The sequence below is a fragment of the Microtus ochrogaster genome, linkage group LG10 (assembly GCF_000317375.1).
Source record: "Microtus ochrogaster isolate Prairie Vole_2 linkage group LG10, MicOch1.0, whole genome shotgun sequence".
NCBI lineage: Eukaryota > Metazoa > Chordata > Mammalia > Rodentia > Cricetidae > Microtus > Microtus ochrogaster.
In genome coordinates, this window is record NC_022035.1 from 17,262,481 (window position 1) to 17,276,583 (window position 14,103).

General features: G+C 39.1%; 1 protein-coding gene across 4 annotated transcripts in view; it reads left to right on the forward strand.

Moving 5' to 3' along the window:
* Ptprz1 (protein tyrosine phosphatase, receptor type Z1) overlaps positions 1 to 14,103 on the forward strand; it is a 184,928-nt gene that overhangs the window by 94,549 nt on the left and 76,276 nt on the right. For all 4 annotated transcript variants that reach the window (XM_005363773.3, XM_005363774.3, XM_005363775.3 and 1 more), the window contains exons 7-8: positions 7,917 to 8,074; positions 8,218 to 8,368. In XM_005363773.3, coding sequence (XP_005363830.1) covers positions 7,917 to 8,074; positions 8,218 to 8,368 — 309 coding nt within the window. The remainder of the gene's footprint in view (positions 1 to 7,916; positions 8,075 to 8,217; positions 8,369 to 14,103) is intronic.

Here is a 14,103-nt window from a genome sequence, read left to right on the forward strand (position 1 = left end):
AGATATGTGCTTCCCTGCTCCCCTATCCTACCTTCCTGTATCCCAATCATCCCGTTGCCCCAAGTTCTCCCCATCCAACCCTTCTCACTTTTTTCTCCCCATCTCCCCTTACCCCCCTCCCACCCCACCTTTAAGATCCCGATTTTTTGCCTGGCAATCTTGTCTAGATCAGAAGGGTATTTTAAAGAAGTAAAATACTTGCAAAATGTTGCAGGTTTACATAGAACAGGATGGAGTGTGCTTTATATTATCCTGTCTGACACATACCTTGTGGATCTTGTCATACATCACAGCAAATGCTTTTGACAACCTTGGTGACAGGCTCAAAACCTGTGCCCACACAGACAATATTAATGCTTCCTTGGTTATCAATAAAAATGAAAATTATTCCTCCCTGGTAAGCCAAAAATTCTGAAGTCAGAAACAAGGCTCACATGGTCCCCTTCTTTGAAAGCAGAAACCCAACCTAGGATTCATTCCTCTTTGTCACTTACATTTGAAGATCAGAATTGACTGAACTTTTCATGAGTCAGGAATGTGTGGACTCCTGCAGAGGAGAACTCTGCTTCCCCTCTTTGTCTATAATGAAAGGCAAGATCCAGCTGACTGCCCTTCGGTCTACCTGGAAGCAAATTCAACACTGAATACCATAAGCTGCACTTAACTTTCTCTCGGCAAGTCAGAAAGTGGATTCTCTTTCACTGAAGGAAGAGGACCAGGTTGGCTTTTTTTTTTTTTTTAAGCATAGGAACCTGAGTTTTTCTGTGTTTTCCATCAGCTGAAGGGACAAGAGAACCAGACTATTCACCCTAATGTGTGAAGTTATGGGACCTTCTCCATTTTCGTTTGCACTCTGGAACATCCCCTAGATTCCATGAAACTGGGGGCTTCTCAGTTTGGTCTGCTGAGCTATTCTTATAGGGAATCTTAAAGACTGACAATAGCTGTGACCCTTAGACAAAGAGGACCCTGGACTGCATCCAGGTCTTGATTCATGGTCCCCATGTAAGAAAAGTTGCAAACAACTCAGTCTCAGAAACATCATTCAGAATATAAAATCTGCTCACTATGATGTGGGCTGGCTGCTCAGCTCCTGCATTTCTCTCCAAAAGGCAAATCTCATTTCGCTTTGAGATCCTATTCTCTCTCCTTTTCCTCTCCCCATAACTATTTGATGTTAGGCATTGTATCTGTAGACTGAGGAGAAAGGTGGTGACTGTACAGTGATACAGAGATAAAATATTAATAATCTTCAAGCAGAACAGACAGAAGAGAGAGGTATCAGTGAATCTTTTCAGCTGCAAAGATGAAAAACATGCAGGTAATGTTATCAGTGGTTCTCAAACGGACGGTCTCATCAGGGCTACTTAAGCTGCTTGCTCAATTGCAGAGTAGGCCCAGCCTTCTGCATACTGAAAAAATCCTTGCAAGCAGTTTTGAGGTGGCCCCTTAAATGTCGTTGTTGTAAGTAATAGTTGGTTCTATGTCCCCAATAGCACTCCTCTAGTGCTGGGCTGTATTATGGCTCTCAGTCACCTGTCTCCACCTCATCTTCCTCCTTTCATTGTCAACCTCCCCAGGAAAGGATCTAGCATGGTGGCTGGTTAATCATCTGTGTTTGAGAGACTGGTGATTGAGAGGAATGCCTGAGCAATGATGGAGAGCTGCTGGCCAGGCATGATTCTCTTATGTAGTTATTCAGATGGAAGTCACAATTATTTCACAAGTCACAAAATATCACCATAGTCCAATTTTCTCAGTGTATGGTGGCAGGCCTGAAAATCAGAGCCAGAGTTGAAAAGTCTAATGTGGTATTTAGGACAGAATTTTAGGACAAACATGAAAATACCAGCTGTAACAAACAGCATGAAGTTTTATCCCCTCAGCAAAAAAATATGCCTCCTAAGGTCCAGAAAAGGCAGAATGGATTATGTATTAAGGAGAAAAAAGTAAGACCTCCCTTTCTTCTTAACCTTCCTTACCTTTAATCATCTCCATGTCCCAGGAAATTCTGTGCCCCACATCCCCACATAGGTCTCAAACTTCTGTCCTCTCTGCCCTGCCTCTAGATCTTGAATTGATCAAGAATCAATTCAGTTTCTCCCAGCTAGCAGGGCATCAATTTCCACCTCTTGATTTAATTAGTATATTCCACAATCATATTTTCATAAGACACATGTAAAAGAAATTTTATCTTTAGTAGAAAATAAAAACTGTTTTAGTTCATTTATGATTCAAGAGATTATTTAATCACCAAAAAATTCAATACTTAGAAACAGAAATCTGAAACTGGAAAATACCCATGGATTAACAGGAAATACTCCAATCATTTCCTGAGAACTTGAGTTGGAATCTGTACTCTGATAATCATTATTATTTTCATTTTTGAGATTATAATTTAATTACATTTCTCTCCTATTTTCTCCCTCCAAACTTTCCCAGATACCGTACATCAACTCTTCATCAAATACATGGCCTGTTCCCCACTATTTATTATTGCATGCATATATGTATATGTGTGTATATATTCCAATATATAACTATTCAATACACATAATGCTGTATATATGTATGTTTTCCGGGCTATTTGGCACAGGGTATGCTTGTCCCCACTTCTCCTGCTCATAGATTTCCTCAGTTGCCCATAGTTCTTTGTGTAGGATTGAGGTCTCATGGACTTTTCCCAGTCCTAGTTTGACCCCAAACACTAGTAACATCATACTGCTGCTGGACATTTCTAGACATCAATAGTCCATCAAGCCAGACAAAATGTGAACTTCCTAATGAATTAAACTAAGATTTTAATTGATCCAGGAGAAATGTAATTCAGTCAAATAGTATTCCATTTGTAAGATTTAGTCTTTAACTCAAACTCTAGTCAATTAGTTCTAATTTTAATTATTAATAATGTCCATGAAAAGTGTCAAGAGAAGGGTGAAAATCTTGGGAGCACTTCCTTATACCTGGGTTTATCCTTAACCTCATGTGTGCATCATCTGAGGATATATTTCACAATGCTTGCAGCGAGGCTCCACTCCTAGAAGGTCTATTTCCAGTGATGGGAAGTCTTTGACATTGATGTTATTTTAAAACTCCTTGGGTTCTTCTAAGTAGGTGCTATCTCACACAGACTCAATTGGCTCCAAGAACTACACGGTAATACAAACCTAAATCTCCCAGACAGGTAGATTTTTAAGACATGCACCGGATTAGGGATTGGGGAAGGTGGGGAAATGTAAGAGATTTAGCTAGCCAGCAAATCACTGCCTATATGAGTAAGGGCAGTAAAGAAAGAGCTGGATGGCCAAGGTGGTGCCCTTGACAAGTACTATTGGAAAGGAATCATACATGTCTGCAAAATGTCACTATATGGTTTCCACAACAGTATATGATCAGCAAGCCTTCTTGTCTGCAGTTGGCATTTGTGCAGCTTGCTATTGTTCAAGATTATTGGATTTATAGACTGTGTTTCATTTAAACTTTACAGTCAGCATCCCCGTTAACAGATGAAAAGCATAGGCAGTGGAGCATACTGTCGGTCTCAGCCCTGGTCTGTATAGTGAGTTTTGGGATAGTCAGAGGTACTTGTATTTCATATTTCCTCTTATTTTAAGCCACGTTGCTTTTGCAATAGTAGCTTCTGGGAAAGGGATATCAGTTTTCTCCAATGGAGTGGCACTGGGTATATCAACCACAATCCAGGGCAGGCCCTACTCGGGAGGAGTTGGGCAACACAAAACAGACTCCAGTTTTGTTTGTTGTTTGATGCTTTTTGTTGTCTTTGTTCAGTTTGAGGGTTTTATTTCTTTTTAAAAAAGAATGGACATGAAATTGAGTGTACAGGTAAGCGGGAAGAAGCTTCTGGGAGATACTGGAAGAAAGGAGTGAAAGAATATGATCAAAATATATTGTATAAAAAAATCTAAAGAAAACAATAGAGGGAAAAACTCATGTTACAGAAAAATTAATTTTTTGTTGTTTGAAACTGAAACTGTAGAAATACAATTATGTTTTATTGTACCGGTATTGTGCTCAGTGACTTTGCCAGATTCATTTATTAAACAGAATAGTCTTTTAAAAATACTTCTCAATATGCATGCTTAATTCAATTTTATCTTGAGGCTTGCAAATGTGGTATATAGTTAAATTAATAGAATTTAAATGAGAAAAGAAATAAGCCTCTTCAAATACATGCAGTCAGTTCTCCATTGTCTATTAACATGACAAGAGCTCTTCACCTCTTCGCTTGCATATGAACTTGCTTAATTCCCTGCCTTATGAATTCTTCTTTGTATAATTGTGTTTGTGCCTTTAATTCTTCCTCTTCTCTTTTTTTACCCTTTAAAGCATTTCTTAAAAGACAAGTGTTTATTCCGAATACAACAATGCTTATTCCATAATAGTAATGTTTCTATTATTTATCCTTTTTCAGAATACTTGAGATCTTTCTCTACTACAACTCAACTTTTCTTATTTGTAAATAATAGTATCTTGTTTTGCTTCTGAACACACCAGAATTTTTAAAACATGGAAATTTCGGAATATATGAGGTCAGTGGATCCTAGAAAAAAGGAAGCATCAGTTGATATTGATTTTGAAATGACAAAGAGTCCAGAATCTAAAGAATGCTGGCGAGAACACATTTTGGCTCTCTTATTCTCCATTTTTGCCCCCAAATAATCACCAAGTTGCTCTTCCAAAAGTTTCCTCAATCTCCTGATTTCTTTTATTATTATTATTATTTTATTTTATTACTTAAAAAATACCAATCCAAATTCCCACTCCTTCCTCTCTTCCCACTTCTTCCCACTTCTTCCACATGCCTTTCCACCCCATCCCCTCCAATCCTAAGAGAAGGCAATGCACCCCACCCTGTGGAAAGTCCAAGGCCTCCCCACTACATCTAGGTTGAGCAAGATACACATCCAAAGAGAACAGGATCCCGAAAAGCCAGTACACACAGTAGAGACAAATCCCAGGGCCAGTCAGTGACCCCCTCAGTCTGTCCCAACTGTCAACCACATTCAGAGGGACTAGTTTGATCCCATGCTCATTCACTCCGAGTCCAGTTGGAGTTGGTGAGCTCCCATTAGCTCAGGCAAACTATCTCAGTGGGTGAACCTCTCATGGTCTTGACTTCCTTGCTCACTGTTGCAAGGAGACCACTTGTTTGTCCAGGCTACCCAGCCCTGAAATAATCACACAGAAACTTTATTCAATAAATCACTGCTTGGCCCATTAGCTCTAGCTTCTTATTGGCTAACTCTTACATTTTAATTTAACCCATTTCTATTAATCTGTATATCATCATGAGGTTGTGGCCTACTAGCAAAGTTTTAGCACATCTACCTCTGGCTGCAGATCCACGGCATCTCTCTGACTCTTTCCTTCTCCTGGCATTCAGTTCTGTCTTTCCTGCCAACCTAAGTTCTGCCCTATCAACAGACCAAGGCAGTTTCTTTATTCATTAACCAAGAAAAGAAACACACAGACAGAAGGACCTCCCACACCAGCTCATACTCTCATTCCTTCCACTCTTCAACTGGACCTTGGGAGTTCAGTCCAGTGCTCCGATGTGGGTCTCTGCCTCTGTTTCCATCTGTTGTTGGACGAAGGTTCTATGTTGATATCTAGATAATCATCAGTCTGACTACAGGGCATGGTCAGTTCAGGCACCCTCTTCTTATTGTCTTAGCTGGGGTCATCTTTGTGGGCTCCTGGAAATTTTTCTAGAGCCAGGTTTCTTGCTAACCCCATAATAGCTCCCTCAATCAAGATATCTCTTTCCTTGCTCTCATCTCTGTTCTTCCTCCATCTCGACTATCCGGCTCCCAAATTTTGTCAGACGGTCATATCTTTTTCCAATTTTCAGGTGGGTATATATTTGTTTTTCTTTGGATTCATCTTATTATTTAGTTTTTCTAGGATCATGAACTATAGGCTCAGTATCCTTTGTTTATGGCTAGCATCCACTTAGTAGTGAGTACATATTATACTCATTTTTGGTGGTCTGGGTTACCTCTCTCAGGATAGTGTTTTTTAATTCTCCATTTGCATGCAAAATTCAAGATGTCATTTTTTTTTTTTTTTTACCACTGAGTAGTGCTCTAATGTGTACATGTGCTACACTTTCTTTATCCATTCTTCAGTTGAGGGGCATCTAGGTTGTTTTCAGGTTCTGGCTATTACAAATAATGCTGCTATGAACATAATTGAACAAATGCTTTTGTGGTATGATTGAGTATCTCTTGGGTATATTCCCAAGAATGCTATTGCTGGATCCTGAGGTAGTTTGATTTCCAATTTTCTGAGAAACCGCCACACTGATTTCCATAGTGGTTGCACAAGTTTGCATTCCCACCAGCAATGGATGAGTGTTCCCCTTACTCCACAACCTCTCCAGCATAGGCTATCATTAGTTTTTTAAACTTAGCCATTCTGACGGGTGTAAGATGGTATCTCAGAGTTGTTTTGATTTGCATCTGATTTCTTTAAAAAATATTTTTCAGAGTTCTGTTTTGCAATTCTGTGGGAGTGGTGGCCATTCTTAACACTATTTAGTCTTTAAAAAGAAAGGCTTTTGCCGGGCGATGGTGGCGCACGCCTTTAATCCCAGCACTTGGGAGGCAGAGGCAGGAGGATCTCTGTGAGTTTGAGACCAGCCTGGTCTACAGAGCTAGTTCCAGGACAGGCTCCAAAGCCGCAGAGAAACCCTGTCTCGAAAAACCAAAAAAAAAAAAAAAGGCTTTTAATCAAAACAGTATTAAATCGCTTTTCTTGTTCCCTTTTCTCCCCACAGCCCATCCCATATCCCCCCTCACTCTCAAATGGATAACCACTTTTTCTTTCTATTGCTGCTCCATATATGCACATTCATGTGTATTTACGTGTATGCAAAAACGTATATAAATACAACCTGCTGAGTATGCTTTTGCTGTTTGTGTGTATATGACTTTCAGGGCTGACCACTCCTTATTGGACAATTAATAAGAGTCTAAGCCCTAGGAAAGGTTAATTTTTCTTCTCCCAACAACCACTAGTTGCCTGGGGCTCTCTGTCTAGGGAGGGGGCCCCATGAAAATTTCCCATCTTCTCATTAACATGTCCACTGCTTTTTGTCCTTGTCAAAGTCTTGTTTGTGTAGCCATTTCTAGGAGAGACCATTTCACACCTGAGTTCCTGGTATTCTGGCTCTCTCTGCCTTCTCTTCTGTCTTGTTCCCTAAGCCGCAGATGCGCAATCATGTGTGCTGTTTGCAAATTTGGATGATATCAATTCCTATAAATCCTAATTGTTTTCTTCCCATTCCTTTTTTTTTTTTAAAGAGTGTCTCCCTAAACAACCCAGGCAAGCCTCCAGCTCCCAACCCGCCTCCGCAGCCTCCAGGTGCTGGGATCAAGCCATGCGCCAGCTTCACTCAGCACAGTTTTGTTCTCCTCCATGTTTAATATTAAATAAATATAATGACTTGACACACCCTTGTCTCTTTCTTGACTTCCCGGGGAAGCTCTCAGTGTGTCAGCCTTAAACCAATGCTCACTCTAGGCTTTTGACAACGATCTAAACAGGTCAGGCCTTTGCTTTTGTATTCCATAAACTAGAATGATTTTTTTTCAAAATATGTAGATGATATATATCCATTGATATAAGCATAAATTTCTTTATCTTTTTATATAAAATGATCTTATTTCAGCATCATTTTACAAGAGAAGACATCGAACAGCCTATAATGATATATTTAAGGTGATTTGTGGTATGCTCAATATATTATACATACATATATATCATATATCTAACATTCTTAAAAATTTTATTCTATGTATATAAGTTAAGAGTGCACTCTTGTTTCATAGCAGATTTGATAAGTAAGTTCCAGTGTTGGGACGCCAGCTGAGATGTGTGTTATTACTTCCTAGGGAAGCAGGCTGCCTTAGATCCGTTCATCCTGCAGAACCTTCTGCCCAACTCCACTGACAAGTATTACATTTACAACGGCTCACTGACATCTCCTCCCTGCACAGACACCGTGGAATGGATTGTTTTTAAGGATACAGTTAGCATTTCCGAAAGCCAGGTAATCTCGGAGGTTCACATAATGAGGCAATTTGACGCTATTGTAAAAGCATTGCTTTGTAGCTGTGCTGCAGACTATCCCCATTAAAGCGTTTGCTGAGGCTTTTGAAGCTGGTGTGTTAAATGATTTGGTCTTCTTTCCAGCTGGCTGTATTTTGTGAAGTTCTCACAATGCAACAGTCTGGCTATGTCATGTTGATGGATTACTTACAAAACAATTTCCGAGAACAACAGTACAAGTTTTCCAGGCAGGTGTTTTCCTCCTACACTGGCAAAGAAGAGATTCACGAAGCAGGTATGTATTGAAATATCCTTTTGCTGTGCCCCTCAGAGACTCGGTGTCGATGGCTATTTTGGTGTGGTGGAAAACGCACAAGGCTTACAGTTTTTGAAAGCTTTCAATTAACTTCTCTAGCTTTAGGCGAGCAATTTAGCTTCCCTAAATTGTGGTTCCCACATAGGCCAATGAGAATTTGAAAAATCCATTCTTCCTCTATGAGTTTTTTTACAGGTGAAAAAAAAATAAGATCTGATAAATGGAAGCCACTTTTCCAAATTACAACAAGCAGCAAAATCCACATAGAAGGTTCCAGCTTCACTTTAAAGCATTTGCTGGCTGGAAGCTGTAGGTAGAAAAGGCTGCAGTAGGCAGACCTTGGGGTGTCGTGTCTGGATGGCATCATCAGGGGTTTGAGCTGGAGGTGGTAACAGGAACGGAAACTCAACATGAGATTATGGTGCATACACTTGTATTGCCAGTTCCAAGAAAAAAATAAAGCACCTAATAGGTATTGAAATGTTATAATGAATAACTAAAATGTCCTGTATTTCTTTCTTGGGAGGAAAATAAGTTTGCCTTCGTCATAACCAACCAACAGGGGGGGAATATGTGAGTGTGTGGGTTCCTTGCCTATGTTCTGTGTTTTTTGTGCCTGACATAGGAGTCCAAGCCATTACAGATGTCCAGAGGACAGGATCAGAAACATCTCTGACTTGTTCCTTTCTGTTTATTCGAGGGAGTAGTCATCCATGAAGAAATCTTTGGAGTAGCCTTCATTTTGGAAAAATTAAGACTTTCCAAACTAGATTCTCTTTTATCTCAGCCCTGCACTTAATGTTTTGTCATGAATAATATTAATTTAATATTAATTTTTAAATTAATATTCAATATTCATACTTCATTGTTTTAATGGGATATTTAGAAGTGTTTTTAGCCAACGATAAAAACTAATGACAACAGTATTAAATAACTATGTCTAGTTCTGACATTCGCATTCAAATTAAAATTGCCCAAAGTGATAAAATTAGTCATATTTCCGCTAGCCATCTCAATTACTTAAATAATTTTATAGTGAATAATATGTAATTGATCAGAAAAGAGAAAATGAACCTGAACTAACTCCTTTTCCAAAATACAGTAGACTAAATATCAAATTTAAAATATGATAGCTTTTTCCATTATATTTTAAATCACATTTTATGGAAACTCTGGATGGCTCCTCGACACTTTTAGATTAAAGTCAGAGTCTGTGACTAGATGTTGGACATGTTTCGTGCTCACCCATCTTCAGCAAGGCTTTGTTCCTCGCTCTAAACCTTCCCTGAAGCAGGGCGACACAGCCTCACAAGTCCACTGAAGATTTTTCCCTCTGGACAGCATGCTTCTTCCGCTTCTGTTGTCTTCACACTTGCCTGCTCCTTGTTCTCTCAAACTCAAGAAAATATTCCTCCTCTAAGAGATAATGTCTTGTGGGACCCTTATCTCCACGCTGTCTGAATCTAGTCCATGAACGGGACTGCTCTCAGGTGGCATCAAAGCCGTGGAGTTCAAGGCAAACAATGTTCATCTGAACTCCATACAGTGTACCCAACTAGATGTTCCTTTTAATGACCAGACTATAGTAATTGCCTGTGTTCATGGCTATCTCATTGCCTTCTAAGCCCAGGAAGGCAGTAACTACATCTTTTATCTCTATGTCTTTCTGAGGTAAACCAAAGCTTCAATTCACTGAATATTCACTGCACATCCAAAAGACTAAGCTTCCATATAATAAAATCATGGTGATGCTTGATATATAAAGTCTGCCCTGTTAATGTGTAACCCACATGTAGCTCTGAATTAGCACGGGACAATATAGTTTCTATAATTAAGTTAAAGACTTAACTTAGTAATAATGACAATAAGCAATGATAATTACCAACTTCGTGTAACACTACCTTGCCTTGGACCAGAGAGCATTACACTCAAGCCTCATATCACCCAGTTCATGATGCTGGCCAACATGTTTGTGGTTTGCATTTTGGGAATCTGATACTGAGTGATTTGTCCAGGTTTACACAGCTAGTAAGGGGTGATGTCAGTATTTGAACTCAGATGTCTCTGACTTTAAAGTTATCCAGAGTCCTTTCTACTCTACAGAATACCTTAAAAGAAATATAACTTTAATTTTTTTTAAAATTAATGTCCTTAAAAACATGAAACTTTAAAAACTATTGACTTTTGAGGGTTTTGCTTATCCTAAGGTTGAACAGAGACACTACACTCTCTACACTATTCGGTGTTCTGAGTTACAGTGAGTGTGTTAACAGACTATCAAGGAAGGCAGGCAGTTCTCAGATGACACACATGGGCATGGATCGTACTCCACTCAGCTGTGCATGTATATTGTCACGCTATCTCCCAGCTCTCTGGCAGCATTGTTATGGCTGTCAGAGTAATAATTATCACATTTTTGCAACTTGGTTCCAAAATAATTAAAATAGCAGAACTCGTTCTGCAAGGGGGCTGTTGGAAATAGATATATTTATTTAATTGGAGTTACAAATGCAAACCTTAAAATAAATTCTACCATAAAAATGTTCACCCACAGGCTCTTTGGGAAGTGTACTTGTTGGTAGGTGCCCTTCTCCCAGGAACCCTCCAGAACAGCCAATTAGTGTTTCACACAGACATCTATGTGCAGTTGAGACAATTGCTTAGGCAGCGTTATTGCTTTATATTGAGCCAATACTAACTTTTACTATAGCTTTGTGTCTTTGAGATCCAGGCTCTGGCCCTCTGGTCATTTGACCTTCCCCTTGTCCTGTCTCCCTGGCAGAGTCTCAGCTGCTTTCTTCATCCTCCTGTAGTTCTTGGGTTCTTCTCAATGAACGAATTACCTCGGCCCAGGTCCTGGAGATCATCCTACCCACCCCTATACCCACTCCTTGGAGTGCTACCCGCTCTAAGGGCCTCTATTTACCAAGATGCCTTAGGAGTGAAAGAGCATCCTTTTTTTTTTTTTTGGTTACATAGCATTTAATTTTAAAGCTTCAATTTATAAAAAAAAAAAAAGATGTGGTTTTGAGGTTGCAATGAAATCTGCCTATTACCAAATTCTAGCTCTGTTGGTTGTACCAGTTTCATCTATACAGTTGATATCAGTGAAACGTTATTTAATATGAGACATTATCAATTATTAGCAATTCATCTGTCTTACTCAACATACCTTTTCTCCATCCCTGAAAGTCGCCATTTCTGCTGAACTCCTGGTCCTTTGTCAGCAGTGATGCTATTTTTCATTGCCTTGCTTCAGAGCTATTCATGCACCTGTTTCACTTTTTGGTAGGTTTTCACCTTAGGTTTTCACTGTCACCTGTAGCTCGGGAGAAAGGGCAGTCCCTGTCTTCTAGGGGCAAGGTTTCTCCTCTCTTGATAAGTGAGGAAGACAAGAAGGAATTAAAGAATACGCTCAGTTCACTTGTTCCCTAGCCTTTGGGGCTACAAGGAACATGCGTTATTGGCACCAGGCACCAAAGGAATGAGTGGCTTTAGATTTCCAGACAGGTCAAAGCCAAGTTCTTCTTTATGTAATGTTATTTAAATTTTTTTTAAAAATGCTCAAAGTCTTCAAAAGAATGTGTAACATACTCTTCTGATTCTCAGTTAAAGACAGCTTCAAGGAAAGATTCTAATTTTAAAAACAATATCTGTGTCATAATAAAATTAAGAAATCATTTCCTCATGACTGAGTAACAGATACAGTGAACCAAAAAGATACAGCTCCTTATTTGAACTCTGTCACTACTCAGGTAAAACTATGATTATATTTGACAATGATGTATGTTTAGCATGTAAAGATAATTACATAGTAATCTTTCAGATTCCTACTGTATAATATTTTGCATTTACTGAACTTATAATAAAAACTGAGGTGCTTGCTCTCTGTTTGCAATTGAGAAGGGGGATTTCTGTTTAGAACAGGAACATTTGCTTATGAACTGAAACAACTCTTTTTCTAATACCACTGACTGTTTGCTTTTTTTATTTTTTATTTTTTATTTTTGGGTTTTCAAGACAGGGTTTCTCTGTGGCTTTGGAGCATGTCCTGGAACTAGCTCTTGTAGACCAGGCTGGCCTCGAACTCACACTGATCCGCCTGCCTCTGCCTCCCAAGTGCTGGGATTAAAGGCGTGCGCCACCACCGCCCCGGCTCTGGTCTTTCTTTCTTTCTTTCTTTCTTTCTTTCTTTCTTTCTTTCTTTTTTTTTTTTTATAAAAAAGCTTTATCTCCCTTCTTTTTGAAACTGAATTTGACAACAATTTAGGGTGGAATTCAGGTTTTAATTTTTTTCAAATTTAGTCTGAAATAAGATCCTACATTGGTTCTATTGTTAAAGTAGAAAATATAAGCTGGGTGTGGTGGCACATGCCTTTAATTCCAGCTCTCAGGGAGGAAGAGGCAGGTGGATCTCTATGATTTCTAGGCCAGTCTGGCCTACAGAGTGAATTCCAGGACAGGAATAAATGCACAGAGAAACTCTGTCTCAAAAAAAAAAAAAAAAAGAAAAAGAAAAAGAAAGAAAAGAAAATATGTGTAAGCTCACAGAAGACGCCAAAAATTCCTTATGATGTCACCACTCAGAGATGACCCCTGAGAACTCTGTTGGATATCCTTTCAGACTTTCTACTACAATTAAGAACATTGTTGTAGCCGGGCGATGGTGGCGCACGCCTTTAATCTCAGCACTCGGGAGGCAGAGGCAGGCCGATCTCTGTGAGTTTGAGACCAGCCTGGTCTACAGAGCTAGTTTCAGGACAGGCTCCAAAGCCGCAGAGAAACCCTGTCTCAAAAAACCAAAAAACCAAAAAAAAAAAAACCAAAACCAAAAACATTTTTGTATCTCATAATGGCAAATTTTTTACATAGTGATATTGAATGAATCTTTAATAAAGCATTTAGCTGTTATATAGTATCCTACCACTTAATGAAATTTTCTTAAACATTTTCTTCAGTGTTGGATATTCAAGGTATATTTATACTTTCTCCATTTATAAATATCTAACACCTTCATTTTGACTAAAACAGAAATAAAATGTAAGATAAAAATTGTCAGAATCTTTCTCTTAATAAATGTATCACAGAAAATACATATTTTCAACATATGTATCAAACGTGACAAGCATGTGAGTGACTCCCTGTTTCCAAGTGCACTTTGAGATTAAATCCCAGACGATTTTCATTTTTACAGTCACAACAGCCTCTAAGTATTCATCTCTCCAGGACATCGATGCTATAATTGTCTGCTTCCAAGTAAGGCTACCATTTCTTAGCAAGGCCCTTCATTTGGGCATCGTAAAGGGGACATCGTAGATTCTACAAATTGTTGAATTTGATAGAACCATCTGATCTGGAGGGGTTTTTATAGAGGTTACCTTTTAAGAAAGCACTATGCACAACAGTTTAAACATGTAAAAGTATAAAGTAGGCAAATTTTCATTTATTCCCTGCCTCCCAGGCAGAGACACCACCATACTGTGCTGTTAGAACCTTAGCAACTCTCCCATTGGACAGTAGGAGTTATTGGAGCCTGCAGGCAAATAACTTGGTTTCAAAGACCAGAGAACATTTACTTCCAAATCTAGTACCAATACTTGGTTATGTAAAAGCCATGACATTGGGCTGGAGAGATGGCTCAGTGGTTAAGAGCATTGCCTGCTCTTCCAAAGGTCCTGAGTTCAATTCCCAGCAACCACATGGTGGCTCACAAC